The 15,385-nt window shown below is 57.2% G+C and overlaps 1 gene segment (V, D, J or C); it reads left to right on the top strand.

Moving 5' to 3' along the window:
• Positions 1–4,351: 4,351 nt before the first annotated feature.
• LOC147118204 (Ig gamma-2A chain C region-like) overlaps positions 4,352–15,385 on the top strand; it is a 52,407-nt gene continuing 41,373 nt past the window's right edge. The window contains 2 exon segments of the C gene segment in view: positions 4,352–4,643; positions 12,174–12,554. Coding sequence covers positions 4,571–4,643; positions 12,174–12,554 — 454 coding nt within the window.

Raw genomic sequence — 15,385 nt, 5'->3', positions numbered from 1 at the left:
GTCAGAGGGTCAGAGGGTCAGAGGGTCAGAGGGTCTGAGGGACTGAGGGACTGAGGGTCTGTGGGGCTGAGGGTCTGTGGGGCTGAGGGTCAGTGGGGCTGAGGGTCAGAGGGACTGAGGGTCAGAGTGACTGAGGGTCAGTGGGAGGTAGGGTCAGCGGGACTGAGGGTCGGAGGGAGTGTGGGTCAGTAGGAGGTAGGGTCAGTGGGACTGAGGGTCAGTGGGACTGAGGGTCGGAGGGAGTGTGGGTCAGTGGGAGGTAGGGTCAGTGGGACTGAGGGTCAGTGGGAGGTAGGGTCAGTGGGACTGAGGGTCAGTGGGACTGAGGGTCAGTGGGAGTGAGGGTCAGTGGGACTGAGGGTCAGTGGGACTGAGGGTCAGAGGGACTGAGGGTCAGAGGGACTGAGGGTCAGTGGGACTGAGAGTCAGTGGGACTGAGGGTCGGAGGGAGTGTGGGTCAGTGGGAGGTAGGGTCAGTGGGACTGAGGGTCAGAGGGACTGAGGGTCAGAGGGACTGAGGGTCAGTGGGACTGAGGGTCAGTGGGACTGAGGGTCAGAGGGACTGAGGGTCAGAGGGACTGAGGGTCAGAGGGACTGTGGGTCAGAGGGACTGAGGGCCAGAGGGAGGTAGGGTCAGTGGGACTGAGGGTCAGAGGGACTGAGGGTCAGTGGGACTGAGGGTCAGTGGGACTGAGGGTCAGAGGGACTGAGGGCCAGAGGGAGGTAGGGTCAGTGGGACTGAGGGTCAGAGGGACTGAGGGTCAGTGGGACTGAGGGTCAGTGGGACTGAGGGTCAGAGGGACTGAGGGACTGAGGGTCAGAGGGAGGTAGGGTCAGTGGGACTGAGGGTCAGAGGGTCTGAGGGTCAGAGGGACTGAGGGTCAGTGGGACTGAGGGTCAGTGGGACTGAGGGTCAGTGGGACTGAGGGTCAGTGGGACTGAGGGTCAGAGGGAGTGAGGGTCAGAGGGAGTGAGGGTCAGAGGGAGTGAGGGTCAGAGGGAGTGAGGGTCAGTGGGACTGAGGGTCAGAGGGACTGAGGGTCAGTGGGACTGAGGGTCAGTGGGACTGAGGGTCAGTGGGACTGAGGGTCAGAGGGAGTGAGGGTCAGAGGGAGTGAGGGTCAGAGGGAGTGAGGGTCAGAGGGAGTGAGGGTCAGTGGGACTGAGGGTCAGTGGGACTGAGGGTCAGAGGGACTGAGCGTCGGAGGGACTGAGGGTCAGAGGGAGGTAGGGTCAGTGGGACTGAGGGTCAGTGGGACTGAGGGTCAGAGGGAGTGAGGGTCAGAGGGAGTGAGGGTCAGAGGGAGTGAGGGTCAGAGGGACTGAGGGTCAGTGGGACTGAGGGTCAGAGGGACTGAGGGTCAGAGGGACTGAGGGTCAGTGGGACTGAGGGTCAGTGGGACTGAGGGTCAGAGGGACTGAGGGTCAGTGGGACTGAGGGTCAGTGGGACTGAGGGTCAGAGGGACTGAGGGTCAGAGGGACTGAGGGTCAGAGGGACTGAGGGTCAGTGGGGCTGGGGGTCAGTGGGACTGAGGGTCAGTGGGACTGAGGGTCAGTGGGACTGAGGGTCAGAGGGACTGAGGGTCAGAGGGACTGAGGGCCAGAGGGAGGTAGGGTCAGTGGGACTGAGGGTCAGAGGGACTGAGGGTCAGTGGGACTGAGGGTCAGAGGGACTGAGGGACTGAGGTTCAGAGGGAGGTAGGGTCAGTGGGACTGAGGGTCAGTGGGACTGAGGGTCAGAGGGAGGTAGGGTCAGTGGGACTGAGGGTCAGAGGGATTGAGGGTCAGTGGGATTGAGGGTCAGAGGGACTGAGGGTCAGTGGGACTGAGGGTCAGAGGGACTGAGGGTCAGAGGGACTGAGGGTCAGTGGGACTGAGGGTCAGTGGGACTGAGGGTCAGTGGGACTGAGGGTCAGAGGGAGTGAGGGTCAGAGGGAGGTAGGGTCAGAGGGACTGAGGGTCAGAGGGAGTGAGGGTCAGAGGGAGTGAGGGTCAAAGGGAGTGAGGGTCAGAGGGACTGAGGGTCAGAGGGAGTGAGGGTCAGTGGGACTGAGGGTCAGAGGGAGAGAGGGTCAGTGGGAGGTAGGGTCGGTGGGACTGAGGGTCAGAGGGAGTGAGGGTCAGAGGGACTGAGAGTCAGAGGGACTGAGAGTCAGAGGGACTGAGGGTCAGAGGAAGGTAGGGTCAGTGGGACTGAGGGTCAGAGGGACTGAGGGTCAGAGGGAGTGAGGGTCAGAGGGAGTGAGGGTCAGAGGGAGTGAGGGTCAGAGGGAGTGAGGGTCAGAGGGAGTGAGGGTCAGAGGGAGAGAGGGTCAGAGGGAGTGATGGTCAGAGGGACTGAGGGTCAGAAGGAGGTAGGGTCAGTGGGACTGAGGGTCAGAGGGAGTGAGGGTCAGAGGGACTGAGGGTCAGAGGGAGGTAGGGTCAGTGGGACTGAGGGTCAGAGGGAGGTAGGGTCAGAGGGACTGAGGGTCAGAGGGAGGTAGGGTCAGAGGGAGGTAGTGTCAGTGGGACTGAGGGTCAGAGGGAGGTAGGGTCAGTGGGACTGAGGGTCTGTGGTCTGAGGGGCGGGCAGGGTCCGCTCCCCTTGCCCAGTGCCCTCCGATGTGCCCAGCCTCATTCTCCAGCCTCAGGACCTCTGGCTAATGAGGGAAGTCCCTCAGTCTGTCAATCACACACAGGACACGGTGTCAGGGACTGGTGACCAATGAATGAAGAGGAATGCTTTGCTTTGAACAGCATTATCTCACTCAGCCAATAAAAACTCTCGTGCCCTTTCGATTTATTTTGGTCTCCGTCGTTTGTGAATCACTTCCCTCTTTGAGCAACAGTGAAACTTCTGGTGATTTCCGGAATCTTCCCTCTCACGGGACAGCTGATGTAAACAGAGCGAGAGGGAGACGGACTGACAGTGATCGGAGGAGCCCCTCCATCACCTCGATTACCCCTGCGGCCGCTCTCAGGGAGCTGGTCAGTGACTGACCGTGGGCCCTGGCTTCACAGGAGATCCTGGGGACTGAATTGAGGCCCTCCCTCGGCCATGGAGCGGGCGAGGGCTCTGAGAGCCAGGACTGATGGGGGGTCCCTCCCTCCGACCTCTAACCTGACTCTCCTCCCTCAGACGCTGACCGACTGCAGTCCATGGGCAGCTCGCCGAGTCTCTGTGCAATGCTGGGGATGAACGGCCAATGTTCTAGGACGAGGTTCCCCCTCATAGTCTCCCCCCTCCGGTCCGATGGTTTGAACAGCGCGCCAAACTGACCGAGGGATGGATGGTCATTCAGAGTGGACTGAGGGTCAGCGGACTGGGGTTGGAGGGCAACTGGACAGAGCAGAGGAGAGGGTTAGCAGACTGGGGTTGGAGGGCAACTGGACGGAGCAGAGGAGAGGGTTAGCGGACTGGGGTTGGAGGGCAACTGGACAGAGCAGAGGAGAGGGTCAGCGGACTGGGTGGCAACAGGACTGAAGGGCAACCGGACCAAGGGGCAACTGGACTGAGGGTCAACAGAATCGGTGGCAACTGGACTGAGGAGAGGAGAACGTTATTGGGACTGAGGGTCAGTGGGACTGAGGGTCAGAGGGACTGAGGGTCAGAGGGTCAGAGGGTCAGAGGGTCAGAGGGACTGAGGGACTGAGGGACTGAGGGACTGAGGGACTACTGAGGGACTACTGAGGGACTACTGAGGGACTACTGAGGGACTGAGGGACTACTGAGGGACTGAGGGTCAGTGCAACTGAGGGTCAGAGGGACTGAGGGTCAGAGGGAGTGAGGGTCAGAGGGACTGAGGGTCAGAGGGACTGAGGGTAAGTGGGACTGAGGGTCAGAGGGACTGAGGGTCAGAGGGTCAGAGGGTCAGAGGGTCAGAGGGTCAGAGGGACTGAGGGTCAGTGGGACTGAGGGAGTGTGGGTCAGTGGGAGGTAGGGTCAGTGGGACTGAGGGTCAGTGGGAGGTAGGGTCAGTGGGACTGAGGGTCAGTGGGACTGAGGGTCAGTGGGAGTGAGGGTCAGTGGGACTGAGGGTCAGTGGGACTGAGGGTCAGAGGGACTGAGGGTCAGAGGGACTGAGGGTCAGAGGGACTGAGAGTCAGTGGGACTGAGGGTCGGAGGGAGTGTGGGTCAGTGGGAGGTAGGGTCAGTGGGACTGAGGGTCAGAGGGACTGAGGGTCAGAGGGACTGAGGGTCAGTGGGACTGAGGGTCAGTGGGACTGAGAGTCAGAGGGTCTGAGTTTCAGAGGGACTGAGGGTCAGTGGGACTGAGAGTCAGAGGGTCTGAGTTTCAGAGGGACTGAGGGTCAGTGGGACTGAGGGTCAGTGGGACTGAGGGTCCACGGGTCTGAGGGGAGGGCAGGGTCCTCTCTTGATGCCCAGTGCCCTACACTTTGCCCAGCCTCAGTCTCCAGCCTCAGCACCTCTGGCTAATGAGGGAAGTCCCTCAGCCTGTCAATCACACACAGGAAACGGTGTCAGGGACTGGTGACCAATGAATGAAGAGGAAGGACAGACGCTGACTTGCTCTGAAAGGGGGTGTGGACGAGGACCAGAAGATCGGACTCCAGCCGTGGATAAGGATGTGTCGCATGAGGTCTCCTCCCAACATGAACTCGGTGATTTCACTTTCTGTCCACATCTTCCTCCTGGCTGGTAAGCTTTACATCGAGAATTACATTGAGTTTACAGAGCAAGAAATGGCCATTCAGCCCAACTGGTCCATGCCGCCTTCTCCCTCCCCTCTTCATCTCACCCTACCAGAATAAGCTTCTATTCCTTTCTTCCTCTTGTCTTTATCTAGCCTCCCCTTAAAGGCCTTTATGATATTCGCCTCAACCACTCCCTGTGGTGACGAGTTCCACATTCTCAGCACCATCAGAGTAAAGAAATTTCTCCTGAATTCCTTCTTCGATTTATTAGAATCACAGACAAGTACAGCACAGACGGAGGCCATTCGGCCCATTGAGTCTGCCCTATCGAACCATTACATAATTTGAAAGACGTCTATCAGGTCACCGCTCAGCCTTTCCTATTCTAGAGTGAACAGCCCCAGCCTGTTCAGTCTTGCCTGATAGTTATATCATCTCAGATCTGGCATAATCCTTGTAATTCTTTATTGCACCACAGTACTCCACTTGTGGTCTAACCAAGGTACACGGAAACCAGAACTGTGCACAGTGCCCCAAATGTGGTCTAACCTGTATCGATTTCTTTGTGGGTTCAATGACGAGACATTTATGAAAGAGAATGGGCTAGAAATTCAGTTGGGCGCGCCAGCCGTTAGCGCCTTAGGAGGAGTAGATGTCGAGCGCTAGGCGCTTAGCGCCCGGGCGCAGCGCGATCTGCGCCTTGCCCCAACTTCAGTAGACATTTAGCGCCGGCGCAAAGTCTTTGCGCGCGCTCAGCTGCGCGCGCAGATCATGACGTCATTTCCTCATGCAACGCCCTTTGTGCGCCCCCAACCAGAACTTCAGTCGCGCCGGCCCATTGTGCGCCTGGCGGCCCTCGCGACTGTTGAGTGGAACGGTGCTCAGCCGATGCAGGCCACGGGGAGCGCAAATTAAAGGGCACTTCACCTGCACTATAAAAGGCTGCCATTTTGCAGCACTCATTCTTGTGAGACGGATCTTTGGAGAGAGACCAAGGTAGAGAGCTTACTGCTTTGGCCCAACACTAGGACAGGTACTTCTGGCTTCAGGCCACAGCTTTGCAATTGTCTTTGCCTTCATTCATATCTCATTGTTTGCCAGCATATTATGGGGGCTGCAATGGGTGTCAACGCTGGCTTTCACAATTACATCCAAAGGGCTCACAGACGCCGTGAGAGAGTGCGAGCCCTGGCTAGACGGAGAGGGGGCAACAGGCGTCGCCAAGGGAGGCCTTACCCACCCAGGGTCTACCGCCAGCAGTTCTCCTATCTCAACATGTCTGACGACCAGTGTGTTAGGAGGCTGCGATTCCGAAGGGAGGTTGTCACAGAGATCTGCCAGCTGCTTCGGAGAGATCTGCAGCCACAGCTGAGGTGCAGGACGTCTCTGTCGGTGGCAGTGAAGGTGACGGTGGCTCTCAACTTCTATGCCACCGGCTCCTTCCAATCCGCTGCTGGGGACATTGCTAACATCTCCCAGTTCGCCATGCATTGCTGCATCCGCCAGGTGACCAATGCCCTTTTCAGAAGGAGACGTCAGTTCATCTCCTTCCCCATGACCCTGGACAAGCAGCAACAGCGTGCAATGGGATTTGGAAGAATAGTGCGCTTCCCCATGGTGCAGGGCGCCATTGACTGCACGCATGTGGCTTTGCGGGCACCTGTGGAGAATGCCGAGGATTACCGCAACCGGAAGGGCTACCATTCCCTCAACGTACAGCTGGTGTGTGACCACAGGCAGCTCATCCTAGCTGTCAATGCCCGCTTTCCAGGCAGCAGCCACGATGCCTTCATCCTGCGACAGACTACTGTGGCTGACATGTTCCAGGCACAGCCTCAGCCACGAGGATGGCTTATCGGGGACAAAGGCTATCCTTTGTGTACCTGGCTCATGACCCCGCTCCGCGTGCCCAGGACCCCTGCTGAAGAGGCATACAACGAGAGCCATCAAGCGACCAGGAACATCATCGAACAAACAATCGGCGTCCTGAAGCAACAGTTCCGCTGCCTGGATCGTTCCGGCGGAGCCCTGCAGTATTCGCCGGAGCGAGTCTCCCATTTCGTGGTCGTTTGCTGCATGCTGCACAACCTGGCTATCCGCAGGACTCAGGCATTGCCACCACAGATTGGAGCACCACCTCAGGAGGAGGAGGAGGGCCAGCACAGGAGGGAGGCACAAGGTCCAAGGGCCGCCCGTCGGCGGCTTATTGAACGTAGGTTCTAGGCCCCCTCTCAGGGAATGGCTTGTGCCAATGAAAGAACATGAATGCAGCCGCTCCGCAAGCCCTCAGCCGGTCAAGGCAACAAAAACTTCAAAGTTCAAACATGGACAATCTGATTAAAGAAAATTGTTTATTCCACAAACTCTGTGCCGTTCCCACATGACTAACAGAAACAGAAAAACCCCCCCAAAAACAGTCAGACACATAACTCGCTCCCACAACCTGGAGAGGATTAACAGAACAGTGAAACAAAAAAGACCGTCATCCTCGGCCTTCATAAAAACAAACACAACATCCTTGGCCTTCATAAAAACAAACACAACATCCTCGGCCTTCATAAAAACAAACACAACATCCTCGGCCTTCATAAAAACAAACAGCACGGTGGCATAGTGGTTAGCACTGTTGCCTCACAGCGCCAGGGACCCGGGTTCGAATCCGGCCTCGGGTGACTGTTTGTGTGGAGTTTGCACATTCTCCCCGTGTTTGCGTGGGTTTGCTCCGGTTTCCTCCCACAGTCCAAAGATGTGCGGGTTAGGTTGATTGGCTATGATAAAAAAATTGACCCTTAGTGTTAGGGGGATTAAATACGGTGGGATATGTGTTGGTGTAGGGGTTACGGGGATCGGGTGGGATATGTGTCGGTGCAGGCTCGATGGGCCGAAATGGCCTCTATCTGCACTGTGAGGTTTCTGTGACTTCTGTGACAACATCCTCGGCCTTCATAAAAACAAACACATCCTCGGCCTTCATAAAAACAACACATTTGCCCACACCACCTACTTTTTGGCCCGCAAGGGCGACGCCTTGCGCATACTTGTGCGGCCCCTGCCCGCCCTGCTGCTCCTCCTCAATTGGAGCCCAGTGGCTGCAGCAAGGCTGGGGAAAGGCTCCTGAGGGGCACATGGCGAGACGGCAGATGCCCTTGGGGGTCGGCCTGCACGAGCTCTGGCCCTCGAGGGGCCAGCTGGTGACTGCTGCAGCTGTGGCTGGGCGGCATCAGTGTGTCCAGCAGCTGGTGGCAGCTGCACTGGTGGAGTGGCAGTGTCGGCTGCAGGAATGGGGGCAAGCTGGCTGATGGCAGGCGCTCGCTGGTCGCCTGATACAGTGGCAGTCGCCCGGGCCAGCACTGCAGCATGCGCAGCAAACTGCTGAAGGACAGCCCGCTGGGCTGCTGCAGGGCGGCGGGTGCCCTGGCGATGCCTGGCTGATGCAGCTAGTGTGGCACCAGTTAGTGCCCGTGCTGCCCTGGTCTGTGACCGCATAAGACCAGCCAGTGACTGGACAGCACGAGTGAGCACTTGGGAACTCGCCGACTGTGCTGCCCCGAATTCCTCCACACTCCGAGCCAGTGACTGTATGGAGTCAGGCATCCGTGCCACTACCCCCATGAGCTCCGTGTGCCTGCGCTCCGAGTCGACGGCCATTTCCTCTAGGAGGCGCACCTCCTCTGCGCTGACCGTCGCAGGACTGGAGGCCGCACTCACCCTCTGGGGAGAAGGCCGCCGAGCTTCCCCACCCCTCCCGCGTTGCTGCAGGCCGCTGGGCCCAGGAACTTCACTCTCCTGCGACCCTTCCCCCAGGCTCCCCTCCAGGGAAGACGTGTCCCCCTACATCGCCATGGGCTGCCGCGGCTGAGGGTGCCACTGATGGGCCGGCTACCTCTTCCTCCTCCTCCTCCTCCTCTTCCGAGGGGCTGTCACTGGCAGCTTCAAGGCCCGCCTCCTCACCTGGCGTCTCACCATCTGAAAGCAGGAAGGCACAAGAGTAGCTTTAGAGTGAGGACAGAGCATCAGCGAGGGAGGCATGAGTGGTGCCATTCACCGCATTGGTCGGACAGTGGCAAAGGATGCTGATCTGATGCGCAAGTGGAACGAGAGAGGTCCAAAAGGTGATGCCCTTACCATTGGTGCCCAGAACAGGGTCGGCATCTCCAGTGGCAACGGGGCCAATCACACGGACTCCCATAATGCGCTCCACGCGCTGGTCTAGGTCGGTGAGCTCTTGGTGCTGAGGTCGGCCTCCACCGGTCGCAATCTGGCTACGCCTGTTGTTAGCCAGCTTGGCCTGCAAGAGAAAGGACGGCCTCTAAGTACGGTGTGTAGCCCTGATCTTGTCTGCACTGCCTCCCATGGTCGAATAGCTTGGACAGTGTGTAGCCCTGACCTTGTCTGCACTGCCTCCCATGGTCGAATAGCTTGGACAGTGTGTAAAGTGCAGAATGTGCAATTGATGTTCATGCCAGTCCCATAGCTGCTGGGTGAGGGCTGGCCATTAGGGCTTTCAGGTCCCATTGTCCATAATGTGAGGTGCACATGCAAGGATGAGGAGGACACTGGAAAGGGTACTCACCCTGACAACCCGAGTGAGGTCGTTGAACTTCTTCCGGCATTGCACAGGAGTCCTGGCAACCACACTGTTGGATGTCACCCTGTTGGAGACCTCCCTCCAGGCTTTGCGGTAGACGCTGGGCACCGGCTTCTTGCCACTGTCAAGGAACAAAACATGGCGTCTTCGCTCCACTGCGCTAACCAGCAGCCTCAGGTCACCCTCGCTGAAGCGCAGCGCTCTCTCCCGGGCCTTCTGCATCGTCCTGAGCGGTGAAGAGTTGCAGCAGCAGTGCTCAGGCCTAGGTGGAGGGCTGCAGTGTCCAGGGCGTGGCAGCCAAAAAAATCGACCCTTCCCCCTTTAAGAGCTGGCCGGCGCCAGCGTGTCTGCCGTCAATGAAGAAATCACTGCACCTGCGCTGCGCCCGGCCTCGGTGGTATAGCTCAGCACCGCCGGCTTAGCGCCTAAAGATAGTCGTGCATCGCCAGTTTTAGCGCTGCAGCAACCTCTTAGGGCGATGCTACTGAATATCGGCGAAGTGGCCTCGACTTTGCGCCGGGCACAAACTTCAGCGGCCGCCAGACTTTACCGCCCCAAAAGTGGCTATACTGAATTTCTATGCCAAAGTCTTTTAATCTAAAGTCTGTTCAACTCTTTTTAACAGCATTACAGGAGACACCATGCTAGTGATCCATCTAAAGCGAAACCAAAACTAAACTGCTTGTCTCTGTCACATGCCCTCTGCTGGTCAGGCATAAGTAATCAATACATGCAAATATGCTGGTAAGGCATCATAATCAAACAGGCAAATACCATCACTATTTGCTGATATCATTACATAACCCAGGTATACGGAGAGCAGATCTGTACACAGTGCTCCAAGTGTGGTCTAACCCAGATATATGGAGAGCAGAACTGTGCACAGTGCCCCAAATGTGGTCTAACCCAGGTATACGGAGAGCAGAACTGTGCACAGTGCCCCAAATGTGGTCTAACCCAGGTATACGGAGAGCACAACTGTGCACAGTGCTCCAACCCAGATATATGGAGAGCAGAACTGTGCACAGTGCCCCAAATGTGGTCTAACCCAGGTATACGGAGAGCACAACTGTGCACAGTGCCCCAAATGTGATCTAACCCAGGTATATGGAGACCAGGACTGTGCACAGTGCTCCAAGTGTGGTCTAACCCAGGTATATGGAGACCTGAACTGTGCTCCAAGTGTGATCTAACCAAGGCATATGGAGACTAGAACTGTACACAGTGCACCAAGTGTGGTCTAACCCAGGTATATGGAGACCAGAACTGTGCACAGTGCTCCAAGCGTGGTCTATCCAAGGTAAATGGAGATCAGAACTGTGCACTGTGCTCCAAGTGTGGTCTAACCCAGATATATGGAGACCAGAACTGTGCACAGTGCTCCAAGTGTGATCTAACCAAGGTATATTGGGACCAGAACTGTGCACAGTGCTCCAAGTGATGTCTATCGAAGATATATGGAGACTAGAAATGTACACAGTGCTCCAAGTGTGGTCTAACCTAGGTATATGGAGACCAGAGCTGTGCACAGTGCTCCAAGTGTAGTCTACCAAGCTATATGGAGACCAGAACTGTGCACAGTGCTCCAAGTGTGGTCTATCCAAAGTATATGGAGACCAGAACTGTGCACAGTGCTCCAAGTGTGGTCTAACCAAGGTATATGGAGACCAGACTGTGCGCAGTGTTCCAAGTGTGGTCTGACCAAGGTATATGGAGACCGGAACTGTGCACAATGCTCCAAGCGTGGTCTAACCAAGGTATATGGAGATTGAACTGTGCACAGTGCTCCAAGTGTGGTCTAACCCAGGTATATGGAGACCAGAACTGTGCACAGTGCTACAAGTGTGGTCTAACCAAGGTATATGGAGACCGGAACTGTGCACAGTGCTTCAAGCATGGTCTAACCCAGGTATATGGAGACCAGAACTGTGCACAGTGCTCCAAGCATGGTCTAACCCAGGTATATGGAGACCAGAACTGTGCACAGTGCTCCAAGTGTGGTCTAACCAAGGTGTATGGAGACCAGAACTGTGCACAGTGCTCCAAGTGTGATCTAACCAAGGTATATTGGGACCAGAACTGTGCACAGTGCTCCAAGTGATGTCTATCGAAGATATATGGAGACTAGAAATGTACACAGTGCTCCAAGTGTGGTCTAACCTAGGTATATGGAGACCAGAATTGTGCACAGTGCTCCAAGTGTGGTCTATCCAAGGTATATGGAGACCAGAACTGTGCACAGTGCTCCAAGTGTGGTCTAACCAAGGTATATGGAGACCAGAACTGTGCACAGTGCTCCAAGTGTGGTCTAACCAAGGTATATGGAGACCAGAACTGTGCACAGTGCTCCAAGTGTGGTCTAACCAAGGTATATGGAGGCCAGAACTGTGCGCAGTGTTCAAAGTGTGGTCTGACCAAGGTATATGGAGACCGGAACTGTGCACAATGCTCCAAGCGTGGTCTAACCCAGGTATATGGAGACCAGAACTGTGCACAGTGCTCCAAGTGTGGTCTAACCAAGGTATGTGGAGACCAGAACTGTGCACAGTGCTCCAAGTGTGGTCTAACCAAGGTATATGGAGATTGAACTGTGCACAGTGCTCCAAGTGTCGTCTAACCAAGGTATATGGAGACCAGAACTGTTCACAGTGTTTCAAGCGTGGTCTAACCCAGGTATATGGAGACCAGAACTGTGCACAGTGCTCCAAGTGTGGTCTAACCAAGGTATGTGGAGACCAGAACTGTGCACAGTGCTCCAAGTGTGGTCTAACCAAGGTATATGGAGACCAGAACTGTGCACAGTGCTCCAAGTGTGGTCTATCCAACGTTCTGTACCAAGCTTTACCTTGACCAATGTCAAAGAGCGGCCTTAGTTGCGACCTTCCTACATTTCCTGAGTTAGTTTTGGCGGGAGGATTCACGAGTTGTGACTCTCTCTATTTTCAGGGCTCACCTCCGGCGGTGGGAACTTCCGATTCTCATCCACATTAATGAGCGTCCGGGAGGGCGAGTCGGTCACGATGGAGTGCCGATTCTCCCGCAAGACAGACAACCGGTACTTGATCTGGGGTTACGTCCCCCCTGGCAGTGGGGCCCTCAAGCAGCTGGTGTACTGGAGCCCCAAGTCACAGGTCCCCACCTTCATGGCTGGGGATGCTCACCGTTACGTGGCTGAGAAGAACTTTGGGAGAAAGCAGATGTCCCTGCGGATCACTAATGCCACGCAGCAAGATTCCACCAGGTACTTCTGTCAAATGACAGACCACCAGGGAGACAAGGACGCGACAGATTGGTGCGGCTGTGGATCTACACTGAAGGTCGAGGCCGGTAGGGGAGCTCGTCCGAAAACCGTTCGGGGGCAGGGGAGGGGTGGAAGGGGAACGGGCAGTCGCTGGCCGGCAACCAAGCTTGGAGGGTGGAGGACATCAGATGAGGCAGTTCAGGGAACGGTGGTTTGGAGGTACGCTAAGGCCAGCAGATTTTAGGACAAAGGGACAACTTAGAGAGATGAGGAGTCACAGAATTTTGGGGTGAGGAGTCCAACAGTTTGCTGGGGAGGGATACCCCAGTTTGGGGGTGTGGAGTCGTACAGTTTGAGGGTGAGGAGTCCCCACAGTTTGGGGTGTGAGGAGTCCCCACAGTTTAGGGGTGAGGAGTCCCACAGTTTGGGGGCTGAGGAGTCCCTCAGTTTGGGGAGGTGAGGAGTCCCCACAGTTTGGGGTGTGAGGAGTCCCCACAGTTTAGGGGTGAGGAGTCCCACAGTTTGGGGGCTGAGGAGTACCACAGTTTCGGGAGGTGAGGAGTCCCCACAGTTTGGGGGGTGAGGAGTCCCCACAGTTTGGGGGTGAGGAGTCCCCACAGTTTGGGGGTGAGGAGTCCCCACAGTTTGGGGGTGAGGAGTCCCCACAGTTTGGGGGTGAGGAGTCCCCACAGTTTGGGGGTGAGGAGTCCCCACAGTTTGGGGGTGAGGAGTCCCCACAGTTTGGGGATGAGGAGTCCCCACAGTTTGGGGGGTGAGGAGTCCCCACAGTTTGGGGGTGAGGAGTCCCCACAGTTTGGGGGGTGAGGAGTCCCCACAGTTTGGGGTGAGGAGTCCCCACAGTTTGGGGGTGAGGAGTCCCCACAGTTTGGGGGTGAGGAGTCCCCACAGTTTGGGGGTGAGGAGTCCCCACAGTTTGGGGGTGAGGAGTCCCCACAGTTTGGGGGTGAGGAGTCCCCACAGTTTGGGGGTGAGGAGATCACAGTTTAGGGGGCGAGGAGTCACCACAGTTTGGGGGGTGGGGAGTCCCACAGTTTGGGGGTGAGGAGTCCCACAGTTAGGGGGTGAGGAGTCCCACAGTTTGGGGGGTGAGGAGTCCCACAGTTTGGGGGGTGAGGAGTCCCCACAGTTTGGGGGGTGAGGAGTCCCACAGTTTGGGGGGTGAGGAGTCCCACAGTTTGGGGGGTGAGGAGTCCCACAGTTTGGGGGGTGAGGAGTCCCCACAGTTTGGGGGTGAGGAGTCCCACAGTTTGGGGGTGAGGAGTCCCCACAGTTTGGGGGTGAGGAGTCCCACAGTTTGAGGGTGAGGAGTCCCACAGTTTGGGGGGTGAGGAGTCCCACAGTTTGGGGGGTGAGGAGTCCCACAGTTTGGGGGGTGAGGAGTCCCCACAGTTTGGGGGGTGAGGAGTCCCCACAGTTTGTGGAGTGAGGAGTCCCACAGTTTGGGGGGTGAGGAGTCCCACAGTTTGGGGGTGAGGAGTCCCCACAGTTTGGGGGGTGAGGAGTCTCCACAGTTTGTGGAGTGAGGAGTCCCACAGTTTGGGGGGTGAGGAGTCCCACAGTTTGGGGGGTGAGGAGTCCCACAGTTTGGGGTGAGGAGTCCCCACAGTTTGGGGGGTGAGGAGTCCCACAGTTTGGGGGGTGAGGAGTCCCCACAGTTTGGGGGGTGAGGAGTCCCCACAGTTTGGGGGGTGAGGAGTCCCACAGTTTGGGAGGTGAGGAGTCCCCACAGTTTGGGAGGTGAGGAGTCCCCACAGTTTGGGGGTGAGGAGTCCCACAGTTTGGGGGGTGAGGAGTCCCCACAGTTTGTGGAGTGAGGAGTCCCCACAGTTTGGGGGGTGAGGAGTCCCACAGTTTGGGGGTGAGGAGTCCCACAGTTTGGGGGTGAGGAGTCTCACAGTTTGGGGGTGAGGAGTCTCACAGTTTGGGGGGTGAGGAGTCCCACAGTTTGGGGGTGAGGAGTCCCACAGTTTGGGGGTGAGGAGTCTCACAGTTTGGGGGTGAGGAGTCTCACAGTTTGGGGGGTGAGGAGTCCCACAGTTTGGGGGTGAGGAGTCCCACAGTTTGGGGGTGAGGAGTCCCACAGTTTGGGGGGTGAGGAGTCCCCACAGTTTGGGGGTGAGGAGTCCCACAGTTTGGGGGGTGAGGAGTCCCCACAGTCTGGGGGTGAGGAGTCCCACAGTTTGGGGTGAGGAGTCCCACAGTTTGGGGTGAGGAGTCCCACAGTTTGGGGTGAGGAGTCCCACAGTTTGGGGTGAGGAGTCCCACAGTTTGGGGTGAGGAGTCCCACAGTTTGGGGTGAGGAGTCCCACAGTTTGGGGTGAGGAGTCCCACAGTTTGGGGTGAGGAGTCCCACAGTTTGGGGTGAGGAGTCCCACAGTTTCGGGGGTGAGGAGTCCCACAGTTTGGGGTGAGGAGTCCCACAGTTTGGGGTGAGGAGTCCCACAGTTTGGGGTGAGGAGTCCCACAGTTTGGGGTGAGGAGTCCCACAGTTTGGGGTGAGGAGTCCCACAGTTTGGGGTGAGGAGTCCCACAGTTTGGGGAGTGAGGAGTCCCACAGTTTGGGGTGAGGAGTCCCACAGTTTGGGGTGAGGAGTCCCACAGTTTGGGGTGAGGAGTCCCACAGTTTGGGGTGAGGAGTCCCACAGTTTGGGGAGTGAGGAGTCCCACAGTTTGGGGGGTGAGGAGTCCCACAGTTTGGGGTGAGGAGTCCCACAGTTTGAGGGGTGAGGAGTCCCCACAGTTTGGGGTGAGGAGTCCCACAGTTTGGGGGGTGAGGAGTCCCACAGTTTGGGGTGAGGAGTCCCACAGTTTGGGGTGAGGAGTCCCACAGTTTGTGGGTGAGGAGTCCCACAGTTTCGGGGGTGAAGAATCAAACAGTTTTGGGAGTGATGAGTCC

The sequence above is a fragment of the Somniosus microcephalus genome, chromosome 4 (genome assembly GCF_052327205.1).
Source record: "Somniosus microcephalus isolate GS21.2 chromosome 4, FLI_Smic_1.0, whole genome shotgun sequence".
Taxonomy (NCBI): domain Eukaryota; kingdom Metazoa; phylum Chordata; class Chondrichthyes; order Squaliformes; family Somniosidae; genus Somniosus; species Somniosus microcephalus.
This window is presented reverse-complemented; position numbering and strand designations above follow the sequence as displayed.